A 15,398-nucleotide genomic window follows, 5' to 3' on the forward strand; every position below is an offset into this window, starting at 1 on the left:
AAATGTCCTTAACTTTATATATGAACTGTTTTAAAAATCTTATTTCAATGCAAATAGAGATGGAAGACAAAGACCAGATATATCTTGGATTTTAAACTCATTATTTTGAAACAAAAATAAAATGCTAAAATTACTGAATATTTGAAATGGAGGGAGTAATGATTTCTGCATTCTCACAAACTTTTGATTATTTGCATGACCCTTCCCTTTATCCATCTCTTGTATGTGCATTAATTAGTATGCAATGCAAACAAGATCAATTATTCAGTTAACCCAATTTATGTCTCAACCCTTAGAGTTCGTTGGACTACTGTTAAATGCATCAATTATTACTAAAAGACACTACTTTGTGGGGTTTGCACTGCTTCCAACTCTTTAGGGTTAGCTCGTCTCACATTGCCTTTTGTGATGATTGTGCTTTATACCTTGATAATCATCACCCTACAGCTAATGCATGCATCTTTGTTGGCCCATGTTTTAGACCTTTGTGGTTCAAAAACTAGTTAATTGTTGTTCAATCGATCTTGGAAGCTAAAAATATTAATCTCGCGTAAGCTACTGTTGAAATCTTGGAGAGGCAAACTTTTCTCTTTTATGTTTAAACTTCATGTTACATGCATGCTCTACATTACATATGGATTTTCTTTTTTTTGTTGATAAATGAAGGGGCCAGAGTTAAGAAAAAAAACTATAAAGCAACTAAAGGGAGAGTAGACTCCCGTAACATATGAACTCTTCCTCAAAAAATACTCATCAAAGCCTTGTTTCCCACTCTTTCACTGCACTATGTTCCAAGCTCATAGTGTTGAGGAAGGGTATTAGAGCATAAGCACATAGCCTATTGTGCTTCTCACTGACTTTATTTTTCTTCATTTTGCTATGGCTTTAGATTTGATATTTTAGTACTATTCTAAAATAAAATATAAACAAATAGAGTAATAATTTTAATTTTTATCCAGACGTAATTGTCAACGTCTCCTGATCTTACTTTTCATGTAACTTTTTAGGAAGAAAAAACATATAATTTGTTTGATATAAAAAAATTAATTAAATTTTACTAGATATGAAAAAGTTAACTTATTTTACATTATTTCTTAATTTTAAATATTTGCACAAGACAAAAGAGAAAATAGAAAATAACAAGAAGTTCATACTCAATTTTTATTAGTGAAAGAAAAACAAAAATGCAAGCAAAAAACCATTTCTCAAACCAATCCAATACCTAACTTCTGAAACAAAGAATATGTAATGACAAAAATGCTGCAAACGAGATAGAATACATTTCAAATTAACCAGAGAAAATAAAGATGAAATTGGGGCATCTTTGCTGGCTATAATGCGTCCAAATAATCAATAAATCTATTCTGAATCCTTACTTTTTTTCTGAGTTTGTACTCTGAACTAGTTTAGGACGCCTCTCAGCAAGGGCTCGTTTTGTACTCTCAAGGACGCCAAAGAATATTGAACCACCTATGCCTATCCAAAGTACTCTTGGCCCAACACCCTGCAATACAATATAAGAATATAATTTATTTATATTCTAAGCTCTAAAATAGATTTTTTGACACTCAGGCATGTGAGCAATTCACTCTAGAGAATAAAATAAATAATATAAATTGTTGATAAATAAATTAATGGTTGATAGTATATAAACATGTGATTAATCATGGGTGATTACAATATCAACTATTGATTTCTTGACACTCAGGCATGTGAGCAACTCACTCTAAAGAATCAAATAAGTAATATCAATTGTTGATAAATAAATTGATGGTTGATATTAGATAAACATGTGATTAATCATGGGTGATTACAATATCAACTATTGATTTATTCACTTTACTAAAGTCTATCCTTCTGAACATGCACACGCCAACGCCAGTCGAAGATAATAAAGTGCATGCTTTGGGAGGAATTTGCATCATGCTACTTTACTATTCAAACAACAATATGTGGAAGAAAACACATACCTTCAAAAGGGCACCAGGTCCCTCTTCCTTAATAATGGTTTGAACGCAATCCGCAATTCCCTTATATTGGTTTGCAGGACCCTTAAAAGGAGGAAAATAGAAACTTCGTGAATGGCTAGATAATTGACACTATATATTCTTTTTGTGGCTTGCTTGCAGATTAATCACACAGAAAAGGTATCATATGTGTATGAAGATAGAGAGATATCAGGTAAAAACAATATATACAAAAATGAAAACGAAACAGGATTACATATTCTTACCTGAATCATTAACCTTGTCTTGATGACATCAAGGGGTGTAGTTATAGCTCCAGTTAGTGCACCTACAAGAAACAAGATGGTATATCACATCACAAGTTAGTAGGACATACCATATAATGCTTAACAAATCAACATAAAGGAAACTAAAATAAATAATTTTTCATTAACTTAAAAGAATTCTAATCAAATTACCCACAATCCCATTTACCTACCATCCTCAAAAAATTATAAATGGAAAATACAACACGCTTTTCTTAGCAAGTATAATCTTCAGTTAGGTTACAAGCTCCCATGTCTTAAATATGGGAGTGCAAATTTTGTCAACTTGACACGCATGTACATCAGCATCATATACAGCAAGTATCTTATTACCAAATAAAACTAAATTCTTTTTATCTTGGTGCTACTACTGATTTCTTCACTGTTTAATACCCAAGAGTTCTATTAAGATCTAGAATTAGGTCAGTAGATGATTGACTTTCCTCTCAATTACAGACATCTAGTTTGACTGTATACCTTGCAAATAAATATAGCTTGACAAAATTAAAAAGATTCATTATACTGATTATACACAGTAAATATTGTTAAGAGTCAAACAACCACACATTAATCCATGAGGTGTCGCAGCTTGAAGCACAGTTAAAGCATAAGTTTGTGGCTATCTAGTGCTGAAAGTTATGTGTGTGTATATACAATTTAATTACTATGAGTGTAAGTAACATTGGACCTATAATGTCAAATATTTACCAGCAAAAGCACCAATAATTGCATTTTCTGGATCATTCAGATTTCTTCGTGCCTAGGCAAATAGCAATACAAGTCACATCACTAATCACAAATGAAATAGAGGAGCAAACAGCAGCAATGATATCTTTGATAAACCCCAAATAAGCATATCTTATCTGTTGATGTTTAAATTTAAAATGAAACCTCGAATTCATGCTACTAAATACGTGTACGGAAACCAAAAAGTTTTAATAGTGAAAAAATTGCATCAGTTCTGCAAATAACTTTTGTTTGCCAGAAAGATCTGAGAGCCAACCATTTTTAGCAGTAAAACATAACAGCATACTGTGGCTTGGCGATTTATCTAAGACAACCAAATCAAATTAAGTCTTTCAAATACATAAATATAGAACTTGAGAAATTTACCGCAAGCATATAACCCATTCGAATCTGCTCATAGATGCAAAACTGAATAGCATCAAAGGGCAAGTCCCGCAGTAAAAAAGATCCATACCCCTGTTATTCCGAATATCAAAATCAAAGAAACATTTTAATAAATTATCACAGGTGTGCGGAATAGAATATATCATAAAATATTAAAATAAAGAGATAGTGAGCTTCATACAGCATAAAACCCTCTAAAGCCCTCCCTAGACGCAATGAAGCGAACAGCACCAGAAGCTGAAGTAAACTGCCCAGTTTGCATTCGTTGCTTGACAACCTGTGGAGCACTAATGAATATGAGTTTCCCAATGAAACAGTTTTCAACCATCGAAATACCATTTTTACAAATATGAGAATTTAGTAACCTCTGTTGGAACGCGAACAAAAGATGCAGCAATGCCCCCTATGGCACCTGCAGTCTAATGAAATTTAAAAGTTGCATGAAAGATTTATATCCCAGAAAAATATTAAATAATTTGGCATCAATAAAACTTTGTGCCAGCAGCAAAAGAATGATAAAATAGACATAGCATCAACTCCAAAACAAGCCAAATAGATGCAAGAGGTTTCAGACGACCATAATTGGCCAGAAGTAATGAGAGACAGTTGAGTTGAAGTGTCAAGTGTGTGCCTTGTTCTAAAGTGAATATAGCATGGTGTATCTTCATACTTATGTTTATATAAGCAATATCTTACTAAGTGAGCAAAAGCACTCAGATTTTCAGGAAACATCCGTAGTAATTTCTGCTTTACAGGTTCATAAACTCCAACAAATAGAGCAGATGCCCTGCACAATTAAAAGAAACACAAGGTATTAAAGAAAGAACCTAAATATGATTCATGAATCAATATCTTGATATGCATAGAACAGTAATTCCTGAGAACCGCTAAAATAACTTTGTGAAATATATAACTCTTTCAATTTAAATATGCATATAGGCAAACTAATCAAATTTCGAAAATACTTTTATTTACTTTTTTTAAATTACAATTTTCAGTTAAATGCCAAATAGGCAAACTCTATGTAAGTAGGATGTAAAACTCCACCATACAAGAATTAATAACACCCAAACTTTAAACTCGCCAGACACAAATGCAAATATTGCCCATATATGCTCCTACACCCTATAGAAAGAACCCAAGACCACACTAGGGTTAAGAGCTTTCTAGATGAGCAACCGAGAATCCAAAAGTGAACAAATAATCTACATTGGGGAACACAATATTAAAATCATGTTAAATGGTGGGTTAGGAGTATCAATAAGCCTCCAACATGGAGCTTTCAATCTGTTTTTTTTCCTATATCAATATCAATAAATATTATCTGCATAATATCCGGGTAGTCTACCTCAAGCAGTTTCAACAAATAAATGGCAAATATGGTTGGTATGCGCGTGATATTTTCCAATCACAACCAATAATTAAATAAATCACAATCCATATCCTACTGAAATTTGGACAATAAATTGAAAGAATTATCAAATGCTTGCTATATTCTAATCATTTAGATTCAAAAGGAGAGTATAAGATAATTTATATCACAAACAAACAAGCTCTTATTGCAAAAACTTGGAAAAATTGAGTTGGTTAGATTTAACTGCCAATGCTATATTATACGGTTCCATCTCCTTAACGATTCTTTTTTCAAGACATACTGCCAGAACCTACTACAGAATGGAGAAATATTAAATGCCAGCTAGAAGAATTACAATCCATAAGCCACCTCTACTCAGACAATGTGAATATCTCTCAAATGATGGTATTTCACAAGTATCTTTGTAACTGAATCAGGAAAGACAAAAACCAACAGTGGGGATTTGTAATTAGAGTTTATAAATCCACACACTTTGATTTCTTTGTTTAAAGAAATAACCTTCACGAAAAATGTTGGTGTCTTGAGTTGGCCCATTTAGCACAAAATCACTAAATCATCATTAATGTATATTATATGCCCTATGCTTGCCAATAACTTTCTGACTTCTTTCCATGTTAGAGTTTTCAAATATTCTAATTAACATACAAAACCTAGAATGTTCGAAACATCATGCAAGCCATGAGGTTCTCACGGTAAGACACCAACAAGGTTTCCTGCCAATCCAGAATAAAGGCCTTTCAATAACAGTTTTTCTCCTCCGCGAGCAGCCTAAAAAAACAAAAACAAACATAAGCAACACATATTATGTAAAATGGGAGTCCTCTAAATTGCTATTAAGAAAACGCATGGACATATAATTGTGTGGTTACAAATTAAATGAATCCCCAAGAAAATGCAATGAGGAGTACAAATAGAAATTTCTTAACCCAGATTAGTGTATCATGTTAGAAAAACATATTTATCACATTTTAATGTGTAAATAGAAGTTACTAGGAATTGGGGATTTGATTGATTCTCTGTATTTACGAGTGACCCTTTTTGTACCCTAATACATAACTACTAATAAGACCCATGTAGTGAACTTCAACTTACAACATTCAGCATACCGTTCTTACATATCAAAACTTAAGACTGATTCAGAAAAGTCCACTATACTATGTAAATCAACTAAGCATTATATATGTGTTAAATTTTGACGATTGGATATTATTAATCGCTAGTTTGCTACTATACAAATGGCATCCTATCCAACAAAAAAAATATAGTTTTCCTTTGTCCTCCCTCATCATTCCAAAATTTAGAGATTTTCCGCAACAATCAATCATAGCTGGCATTGATGCAAGGTCTCAATGTTTGATATCCTCATTAGTTATTGTAGCATCAAATAGAAATCAGTATATATCGCACAATAAAATACAACCCTCGATAGTCATTATAATTTTTTTTGTTCTAAAAATCTACCTGCAGACGTGTTTTTATAGTGTCAATGGGGTACAAAGCTGTTTCAACAACAACTCCAGCTGTACCTCCTGCAATAACACCCTCTGCAAAATTCCATCAGGCTCATCAGAAAGATTGAAATAGTGGAATACAATAATTCATCACATCATAGTATTGTCTATAGACTTATCAAGATATTCAAATGCAGTCTAAGAGGGAAAGAACTCCAATTCTTCACTGCATAGCGAAGGGTTGGGGGTAGCATCTTAGTGTTGGCAGGCCTTCTACTCAAATAGGACCTAAAAGTATTTTACAAATATGCTCTTTTGGCATGTCTTAAAGAAACAACTCATTTGAGTAAAAAAAGTAACCGTTAATAATGCCCTTTGTCGTTAAAAGAAAATAAAACTATCCATCAAAGCATATAAAACAATTCTTGTTCTTTAATTATATGAAGGGATTTAATCCAAAAAAAAAATTATGAAGGGATGACAACTGGTGTGAGAATGTGGAGTGTGAATACAAACATTTTCTTATTAACATGTGTGCACCAAGTAAACTCTGTGTCAGTATCTATGTTTCATAGGCTACAAGAACAACAACAAAGGATATATGATAGTTACCAAACAAAGTGCGTAAGAAGTCAAATGGATTTTGTTCTCCCACGCTGACAGATGCAAAAGAATTTCTCTGAAGTACGTTCTGTTTTCTCTTAGTACAAGCATCTGCAAAAAGAACATTTAACCTGTTAAAATAAGAAGCAGATAGAACAACACAGCAGCAGACACAGTGCTAAAATAACACAAGAATATGAGATTCTTACTGTTGTATGCTAATTGATAGCATATGGTAGCAAAATTTATTATAAAAGTGATTCTTCTTTTTCCTTGACCATTTTTTTAAAAATAAAATTGGGGAAGGGAAATATTATTATTCATCAGAGCACTAATGGTCGTTTTACGACTATCTCATATGGAATTGGAACTCGTCTCTTGAGCTTACAAGATTAAACTCTTACTAGTGAGCTAGCACCTCTTGGACCATCAATAATGTGGTTCTAATTAATTTTCTCTTGTTCCCTTGTTGAATAGTAATATAATCCTAAAATCATGAGGTGTAAATGCCTAATTAGTTTTCAATTATTCTCATTGCATTGGTAAGCACATATCATAAATCAAAGTAACAATAATGAATACAGTGCAATTTGTGATAGGGAAATGTGATAGTTACCCGGTGATGATGATGAAGAAATGGAAGAGTCTTGCACTGTAACGGAGAGTGTAAGGGGAGCCATCAATGGCGAAGCAAATTGAAAACTAACCGAATTAATTAATTGTTAATTGGTTAGTATTTAACAAACAAAACATCGAATTAGTGAACAGGGAGAGAAAACGACAAGAACGTATAGTCGTTTGGAATGTATTATGAGAAAAGGGAGAGTTTACCGCTGAAATGAGAGAAAGGGGTAGGCACTGACACTGTCGTCTATCTGCACAAACGAGTTATCTTCTAAACTAAATTGCCCGTTACTTCATGTAAACCTTCTAGTCTAGGGATATACGTTTTAAAACACTCAAACTCAAGTGCCTTTTTTTTTTAATTTATAATAATAAGATTTTTTATTTTTTATTTTTTATTTTTCCGAAAATACGGTAAATAACACGTTAATTAATTAGGTCCCTTTAACAATTTTTTCATTTGATGCTGTTTTTAAATTGTCATTTTTTTTAAACATTAACAAATAGATATAAATGTTTGAGTCAGGAAATTCCCAAAGATATAAATCCATAAAATCATCTCCTTCCCCATTAATTTTTCGAAAATCCTCGTCTCTACCTTAATTCCTTTCATCTTGTTTCACATGTATACCATTTATCCTTTAATCTTCTTGCATCTCCCACACAAATAAATTTTATTATATTCAGTATGTATTTAATACGGTTTATTTTTAATATGCATCTCCCAGTGCTGTTATTTGTTTTTTAGATTAAAGTTTTGTCGCACATTTCATCTTCATGATATCCTTGTGACACATGTCCTGTAGTTGCTTACCATGAATGTTGTTGCAATCTCAATGTTTGAAATCATCCTAGATAGTGTATGCAAGGCCTCTCTCTCTAGCGAGTGTGATGAAGGATTCGCCTCCAACTGTATTCATGTATAACATCGATGGTTTACAATAGCATCAATCAAAGTTTATATCAATATTTTAAAATTCAGATAAGCCGATCAGTTCTACCATACTAACTGAAAATTGAGATCTAATCAAGTCTAATTCGATGTTTTCCAGCTTCCAATTTTTTTCATTCGTTTCATAATTTGATTCAACTTTAGTAAGTTTTGTTCAACCCAAATTTCACTAGATTTGTCTAATGCAGTGCTTTTTTTGGTAGATATATTTGCCTTATGAGTTATGAATTACTCTTTTGTCGCGTGTATTTACCACATTTTACTATTTATCATATATTAAGAAAAAATTAGAGTTGCGATTGTCCGAAGTTAATTGAAAATTATTAATACTTTTGATTATTATAAATAAAAATTAAGTAATATGGATAATAAAATATTAATAATATTTTTTTCTACTAGCCTACTATCATTGGAAAATACAAAACATCATTCTGAATAAATATAATATTCTTTAAACTAATGAATTTTTCACATTAAATTAAATATTTTAATCAGACTCAACAATATAATAATTAAAATAATAGTCAAATAAATATTTGTCAAACAATAAGAAGATGGTGAAACTATGAACCCTTAATATTATTTGTAAATGCAATTATATTTTTTGATGCAAATATCATCATTGTCATTGAAAAATCAAAAGAAAAAATATCACATATGATATAAATTAGATTTGTAGGATGAAACAAAAATAGTATATAATTATACATAACAAACTATAAAAATAAAAGAATGTGGTTACTATTATATTTATAAGGCTAGGGAAAAGTCTCATCTATGAAATGATCATTGTCAAAGTGTAAACTTTTTTTTCTTGTATATTTTCTGAAATTAAAGAAAATTACAAGAGTTTGGTTAGAAGATATTTTGTGTAACTTCTAGTGAAAATAATTTTATATGAATAGTTGACTTAAATATTCTTACATGGTTAAATGAGACCAACAATTTATGTATCTCATATTCCTTCTTCAATATAATCTTCAAATTATTTAATATCTTTCTTTTTAATATAAATTTGTATATTTGACAACTAAAATAAATGGAGTTTTTTGTGATATATAAATATAATAATCAAATAATGTAAGAGATATTTATGAAAATATAAATAAATAAAAAAGATATGATTAAATAAATAATAATTCAATTAGTGGAGAATTCAAACAAATGTGAGGATTCAAATTATTTCATATTTATATATTTTAATCGGTTACTCACGACTAAAATTACTATCCAATATCCGTGCTATTCAACTGAGAGCAATCATCAACAACAATTAAAAAATTACTATTCAATAATGGACAAAAAAAAAGTATTTACTATCCAATACGATAACCATGATATTTATTAGACCCCGCTCGATTATAATTATAAATAATAGTAGTATTTTCCTTCAGTTGGATTATTTCACAGTATTTTTTTATTTACCAAATTCACAGTATTTTCCTTGGAAATAGTGATCGGTATTTATATTTTGTCTTTGATTTGCTTATATTAAATACATTTTGGAAAATGCCAGAAACAAATTTCATAGTTGAAAACATATGAGCACCGCCAGTTGTACACGTCTGTTTCACAAAGTTACAATTACCAAACATTTCTCTCGGAATTGCATCTTAAACGACAAAAATTTACAAATACATATGATATGTTAAGTGTATGTTGGAACTCATAATACACGATTTCTCTACGTTTAAATGTATTTAAATTTTATCACTATATTCTTTTCAAAAATCAAATATTTAAGATTCTGTTCGGGAAGATTTTTGGATTTCTGTTATAAAATTTCAAAAAGTTTATATTTTAAGTTTTGAATTTTGATTTTAATTTTGAATTTCAATTTAAATTTTATTTTAATTTGAATTTTATTTGAATTGAATCACTTTATTTACCATGTTTTATTATGAATTTACCAAAATATTAAAAATATTGACACGTCAAAATAATGAAAAATGAAAAAATAAAAGTAATATTAAATTATAATTATTTTAAAATAATTTGAATTTTAAAAATTATAATTTATTTAATTACAATAATTTTAGTAATAGTAATTGAAAATCGTAGTTGTAAAAATTGAATATTCTAATAATAATCGATTATCAACGATGTCTACAACGGTGGTCCAAAGAAATGGTGGTGATTGAAGTGTGATCGACAATAATCATAGAAGTAGACAATAGTAGAAGATGATGACAAATGTCGGAGAGTGGAGGTGCTGGTGGTAAGAGGTGAGCGGTTGGTGATAATGGTGGTGGTCAGAGATAGTGGTAGCGTTTGTAAGTGGTCGATAGTGTTGGCGATGAACATAGGTGGTTGTTGAAGGTGGGTGGATAGTGATGATGAAAGTGGTTGGTGGATGGAGACAATGGTGGCAGTTGTCGGAGGTGGATGGACGATGATGTTGAAGGTGGTGGTGATAGCAGTGGTTGGAGATGGTGGTGGTGGTGGTTGTTAGAGATGGTGGGTAGTAATGCTCGTGATGGTTGTGACCAGAGGTAAATGGTGGTGATCAGTGATTGTTGAAGTGATAATTATATTTATTAATGATGACATTTTAATTTTTAAGCAAAAATAAAAATTATAATCTTAACAATTTTTTTTAAAATTAAATAAAAAATCAACTCAATTCTATTTAATCTGAAATTTTATTTTGAAATTTTATTTTGAAATTGATTTAAAAGAATAAAAATAAACACTCATAACCACCCCAATAAGATCCTTGTAAACTCTAACCATAAAATTTCTATATTGAAACTCATAATACACGATTTCTATATTCTTTTCAAAAATCAAACATTTAAGACTATGTTCGGGAAGATTCTTGGATTTCTGTTATAAAATTTTCAAAAATTAATTTATATTTTAAGTTTTCACTTTTAATTTTGAATTTCAATTTTTATTTTAATTTTAATTTTTTTTAATTGAATAACTTTCTTTACTATATTTTATTATGAATTTATCAAAATATTAAAAATATTGACACGTCAAAATAATAAAAAATAAAAAAATTAAAGTAATTTTAATTTTAATTATTTTAAAATAATTTGAAATTTAAAAATTATAATTTATTTAATTACAATAATTTTAGTAATATTAGTAGAGAGTAGTAGTTGTAGAAAATGACTATCGTAATAACAATCGATTACCAACGATGTCTACAACAATGGTCAAAAGAGATAGTGGTGATTGAAGTGTAATAGACAATGATCATAGTGGTAGACAATAGTAGGAGATGATGACAGATGTAGGTGCTGTTGGTAAAAGGTGAGCGGTTGGTGACGATAGTTGTGGTCAGAGATGGTGGTAGCGTTTAAATTTGTATATGGTCAGTAGTGTTGACGATGGGCATAAGTGGTAGTCGAAGGTGGGTGGATGGTGACGATGAAGGTGGTCAGTGGTTGGAGATGGTGGGGGTAGTTGTTGGAGGTGGATGGACGATGATGTTGGAGGTGGTGGTGATGATAGTGGTTGGAGATAGTGGTGGTGGTTGTTAGAGATGATAAGTAGTAATGTTGGTGATGGTGGTGATAAGGGGTGAATAGTCGACGATGGTGCGACGATGGTGATCGATGATTGTTGAAGTGATAATTATGTCTATTGACGATAATATTTTAATTTTTAAACAAAAATAAAAACTATAATTATTTATTTGAGTTTTAACAAAAAAAAATTGATTAAATAAAAAATCAAATCAACCTCATTTAATCGGAATTTTTGTTTTAGAATTGACTTTCAAAAACTCATAACCACCTAAAGGGATCCTCCTAAACTCTTAACCGTGAAAATTATTAAATATTCTGTCGTGTTTCTTCATCAATTGTAGAACTTTTGTTATTTTTTGCTCCTCTTGTCTCCTTTGATCTAATCTTTATATTCTTTTGTTATTTTTTTAGAAGCGAGTTTTCTAGGAGATAACACCAACCACAAATTTTTAGGTTCTATGATTTTATTACTATGGCTAAAAAACTATAGTCCAGATGTCTTGATAAATTGGGAGCTAATTTTTCTAGATAGGGATTGCAAAATATATATGTCGGACACTGACAATTAATTTTTTTTTAATGCTAGTGATTTGTTTGTTAGAAAAAGAGATAAAATACTAGAAATAGAATGAGTGACTTCCTTCTTAATCCAAACCACTGAGACATATCATATTTGATATATAGCCAAAATCAGGGGGGATAAATAAAGAAAACAATGACATCTACCATCAATATTATCTCAAATATTAACTATTTTTTCCGACACTAGACAAATTTAAATTTACATGTAAACTATTCAAATATATCCTCACTAATTATGTCCTCATTAACCACATGCATACATTATATAAATGTTGTGAAAATCAATACAAACCAAATAAAAAGGCCTCCCAAATGAATTACTCCTTTAAGCATGGTTCCACCACTGTAGATTTCTATAGGGAACGAGCAACCTTTATGTGATGGGTCTTGTGTTACAATAGTAGCCAATCCATTAAAATCACAAGCCTCAACACTTTGTTCATTCATTTGAAAGAATTGATTAAAAGAAAATGAAGTGTTACCAGCAACATCCAAATTTGAACAAGAACAACCAGTACCTAAACTCGTACAATCACCCAACGCACAAGCATAACTCACTGCTCCATAAACCTCACTCATGTTTTTTACTTCTTTTCTTAGGACACACCATTTATTTTCTAAATAACGAACCCCTTTTGCTCCAATAGGCATTTTATCTTCTCCACGACCAGATAAATCAATAGAAAATTTAGGCTTTCCATCGTAACGAAAAATCCCCCAATGACGCTCAAAATTTCCAGGTAAAACACTCTTCAAATTTTCATCAACAAGAGAGAATAAATAAACATTCATCGGTCCAGGACGAAGTGGTGAACCTTTTTTGCTTGCCATTTTCTTAAGGAAACCATTGTAGAATCTTTTTGCATTATTTAGATTGGCACGTTTGTCACCATCTGTTGGCCAACCAATTTCACCAACCATAATTGAAACATCAGGGTGACCAACTTTTTTTAACGACCAAACAAGTGTGTCAAAGTTTGCTTCAAACACGTTAGTATATTGGTGATTGTTGTCATTAATTGTTCTACTTGAACTATCAAAGAAAGCATAATCTTGAGGAAAATCTTCGTTTTGGTATAGACTTAGGAAAGGGTATATGTTGACTAGAAATGGTGACTTCCTTTCATCAAGAAATTGCACAATTTGTTTCATGACATCATGAATGTCAGCACGAAAGTTTCCACCAGATGGTTTATCTGAACTAGATTCGTATACATCAGCATTTAAAGCTGTAGTCACTTTAATTTTGTCTCCAAAACCAGCTTTATCAAGAGCTGTTTGAATATTTTGCATTGCTGGAAATGTAGTCTTTATATATGAACCATTGTAACTCTTCAAGAAGGCCTCATTACCAACAGATACATATCTACAAATACAACACCATACCTCATTTGTTACAAATCAATTAATGGATCTAAAAATATTAATGTGATTGAAGATTTTTTAGTTATATAAATTGTTTTCAAAAATTAAGATTAAATTGTACAACCCCTCCAATTTCCTAATTAAAATATGAAGAAAAAATATATACCTAATTTTGACACCTCCATCATGCATATGTTTAGAGACATTATGTTTAACCCAATCTTTTGCAAAATCCATGCTATGAGATAGTTTCTTCAATTGATCATTAGGAATTCCAACCATGAGTTCAATGTCTGTTCCAGTAAAAGCACCTAAAATCCATGGATCTGTGTCAAAAATCTTTACCCTTTTAATTCCATTGTCCTTAAGCATATTCACCACAATGCTAGGATCTAGTGGATTGGTTGCTAATAATCCCCAATTAACACCAACACCGGATACCGTCTCTGATCTATGTCCATCACCTTCTTGCTGGCATTTAGCTATAACAATGATCATGCAAAATGCACACATTAGGAACTTAGCTTCAGCCATACCAAATGGTAATTACTAATTAGTCAAAGTAACAAAAAAGATAGAATGTTCATTAGTGAGTGGAAATATTATTAAGTTGTTAAGTTTTAATGATCGACAGCATCTAGGCCAAAATAGGGTGTTTCTCTTTTTCTAATTAAAGCATTAAAATAGTATTGGTTCTTTAGCTATCCATGTAACTAATTTCCTAATTATAGTTGTTAAGTCTTTCTACAATTAATTTATTAATCTGAAGTTAAAATATACTTCTACTCAATGAAAAAAGTTGATAGACTCAAAATATAAAATTTCTAATACCAAATGTAATGTAACATTAATAAATCAATTTTTTTAATCATAGTGACTAGAGATTTGTTAACGTCCAAATGACAATAATTCTTGTACTTGCACCGATCTCTTTAAGCCATTGAGTGTGTACGAAGAGAAAATAAATTATCTTTATAATGCAAATAGAAGAGAAAATAAATTATCTTTATTCTTGTGTAATCTCAATGAGACAACTACATTTATATAATGCAAATAGATAAGAGTCTCTTCTAATGGTATATGAATTAGCTTACTTACCACCAATTATTGCAAGTCTCGATAAATTTTTCACATTCACCCACTATAAAAGTGCTTTGACAATATTGTACCATTCAACAACTTTTTATCAAATAGTTATATTATAAAATTAAATGTTATATCAAAAGTTATTATCAAAGCAATGATATGTATAAATGTGTATATAAATTTAAAATAATTTATTTTTAAGTTTTAGCTCAATTGACGAATATCGATATTATTAGTTTGAACGTATTGTTTCAGGTTTGAATTTGAGACAGTTGTGTGAGTTAATTATGGTGGAATTTATCATCTCATTTAAAAAAAATTAAATTAAATTAATATATTAGTGAAATATATTAAGATTAAGGTTCTATACACTTTTATTAAATAATTAATAAATATATTTAAAATTATTTTATTCTTTAATTGTCTTACTGGATTAAAAGCCAACTAATTAAAACAGACCGATTATTGAATATAAAAA

The 15,398-nt window shown here is 30.4% G+C and overlaps 2 protein-coding genes across 2 annotated transcripts; both read right to left on the minus strand.

The window, feature by feature from the left end:
• Positions 1-1,137: 1,137 nt before the first annotated feature.
• On the minus strand, positions 1,138-7,793 carry LOC101512003 (S-adenosylmethionine carrier 1, chloroplastic/mitochondrial). The gene is made up of 13 exons (XM_004503948.4): positions 7,664-7,793; positions 7,449-7,534; positions 6,842-6,943; positions 6,240-6,322; positions 5,470-5,546; positions 4,100-4,190; positions 3,769-3,822; positions 3,585-3,680; positions 3,386-3,475; positions 2,981-3,032; positions 2,234-2,295; positions 1,971-2,051; positions 1,138-1,504 (listed from the first exon to the last, which is right to left on the minus strand). The coding sequence occupies exons 2-13, from the start codon at positions 7,510-7,512 to the stop codon at positions 1,373-1,375; spliced, it is 984 nt and encodes a 327-aa protein (XP_004504005.1). The 5' UTR covers positions 7,513-7,534; positions 7,664-7,793; the 3' UTR covers positions 1,138-1,372.
• A 4,902-nt stretch (positions 7,794-12,695) lies between these two features.
• LOC101512328 (glucan endo-1,3-beta-glucosidase 8-like) lies at positions 12,696-14,532 on the minus strand. The gene is made up of 2 exons (XM_004503949.4): positions 14,001-14,532; positions 12,696-13,835 (listed from the first exon to the last, which is right to left on the minus strand). The coding sequence occupies exons 1-2, from the start codon at positions 14,366-14,368 to the stop codon at positions 12,731-12,733; spliced, it is 1,473 nt and encodes a 490-aa protein (XP_004504006.1). The 5' UTR covers positions 14,369-14,532; the 3' UTR covers positions 12,696-12,730.
• Positions 14,533-15,398: the final 866 nt, after the last annotated feature.

The sequence above is a fragment of the Cicer arietinum genome, chromosome 6 (assembly GCF_000331145.2).
Source record: "Cicer arietinum cultivar CDC Frontier isolate Library 1 chromosome 6, Cicar.CDCFrontier_v2.0, whole genome shotgun sequence".
Classification (NCBI taxonomy): Eukaryota; Viridiplantae; Streptophyta; class Magnoliopsida; order Fabales; family Fabaceae; genus Cicer; species Cicer arietinum.

Bases quoted from the DNA above. Each gene is read 5' to 3' on its own strand.
- LOC101512003 (XM_004503948.4), bottom strand. From the start codon at position 7,512: ATGGCTCCCCTTACACTCTCCGTTACAGTGCAAGACTCTTCCATTTCT. The intron at 6,944-7,448 runs GTAACTATCACA...TTCTTTTTGCAG, and splicing joins TTCTTCATCATCATCACCGG to ATGCTTGTACTAAGAGAAAA. The intron at 2,052-2,233 runs GTAAGAATATGT...CCTCCTTTTAAG, and splicing joins AGACAAGGTTAATGATTCAG to GGTCCTGCAAACCAATATAA.
- LOC101512328 (XM_004503949.4), bottom strand. From the start codon at position 14,368: ATGGCTGAAGCTAAGTTCCTAATGTGTGCATTTTGCATGATCATTGTT. The intron at 13,836-14,000 runs GTATATATTTTT...TTGTATTTGTAG, and splicing joins GATGGAGGTGTCAAAATTAG to ATATGTATCTGTTGGTAATG.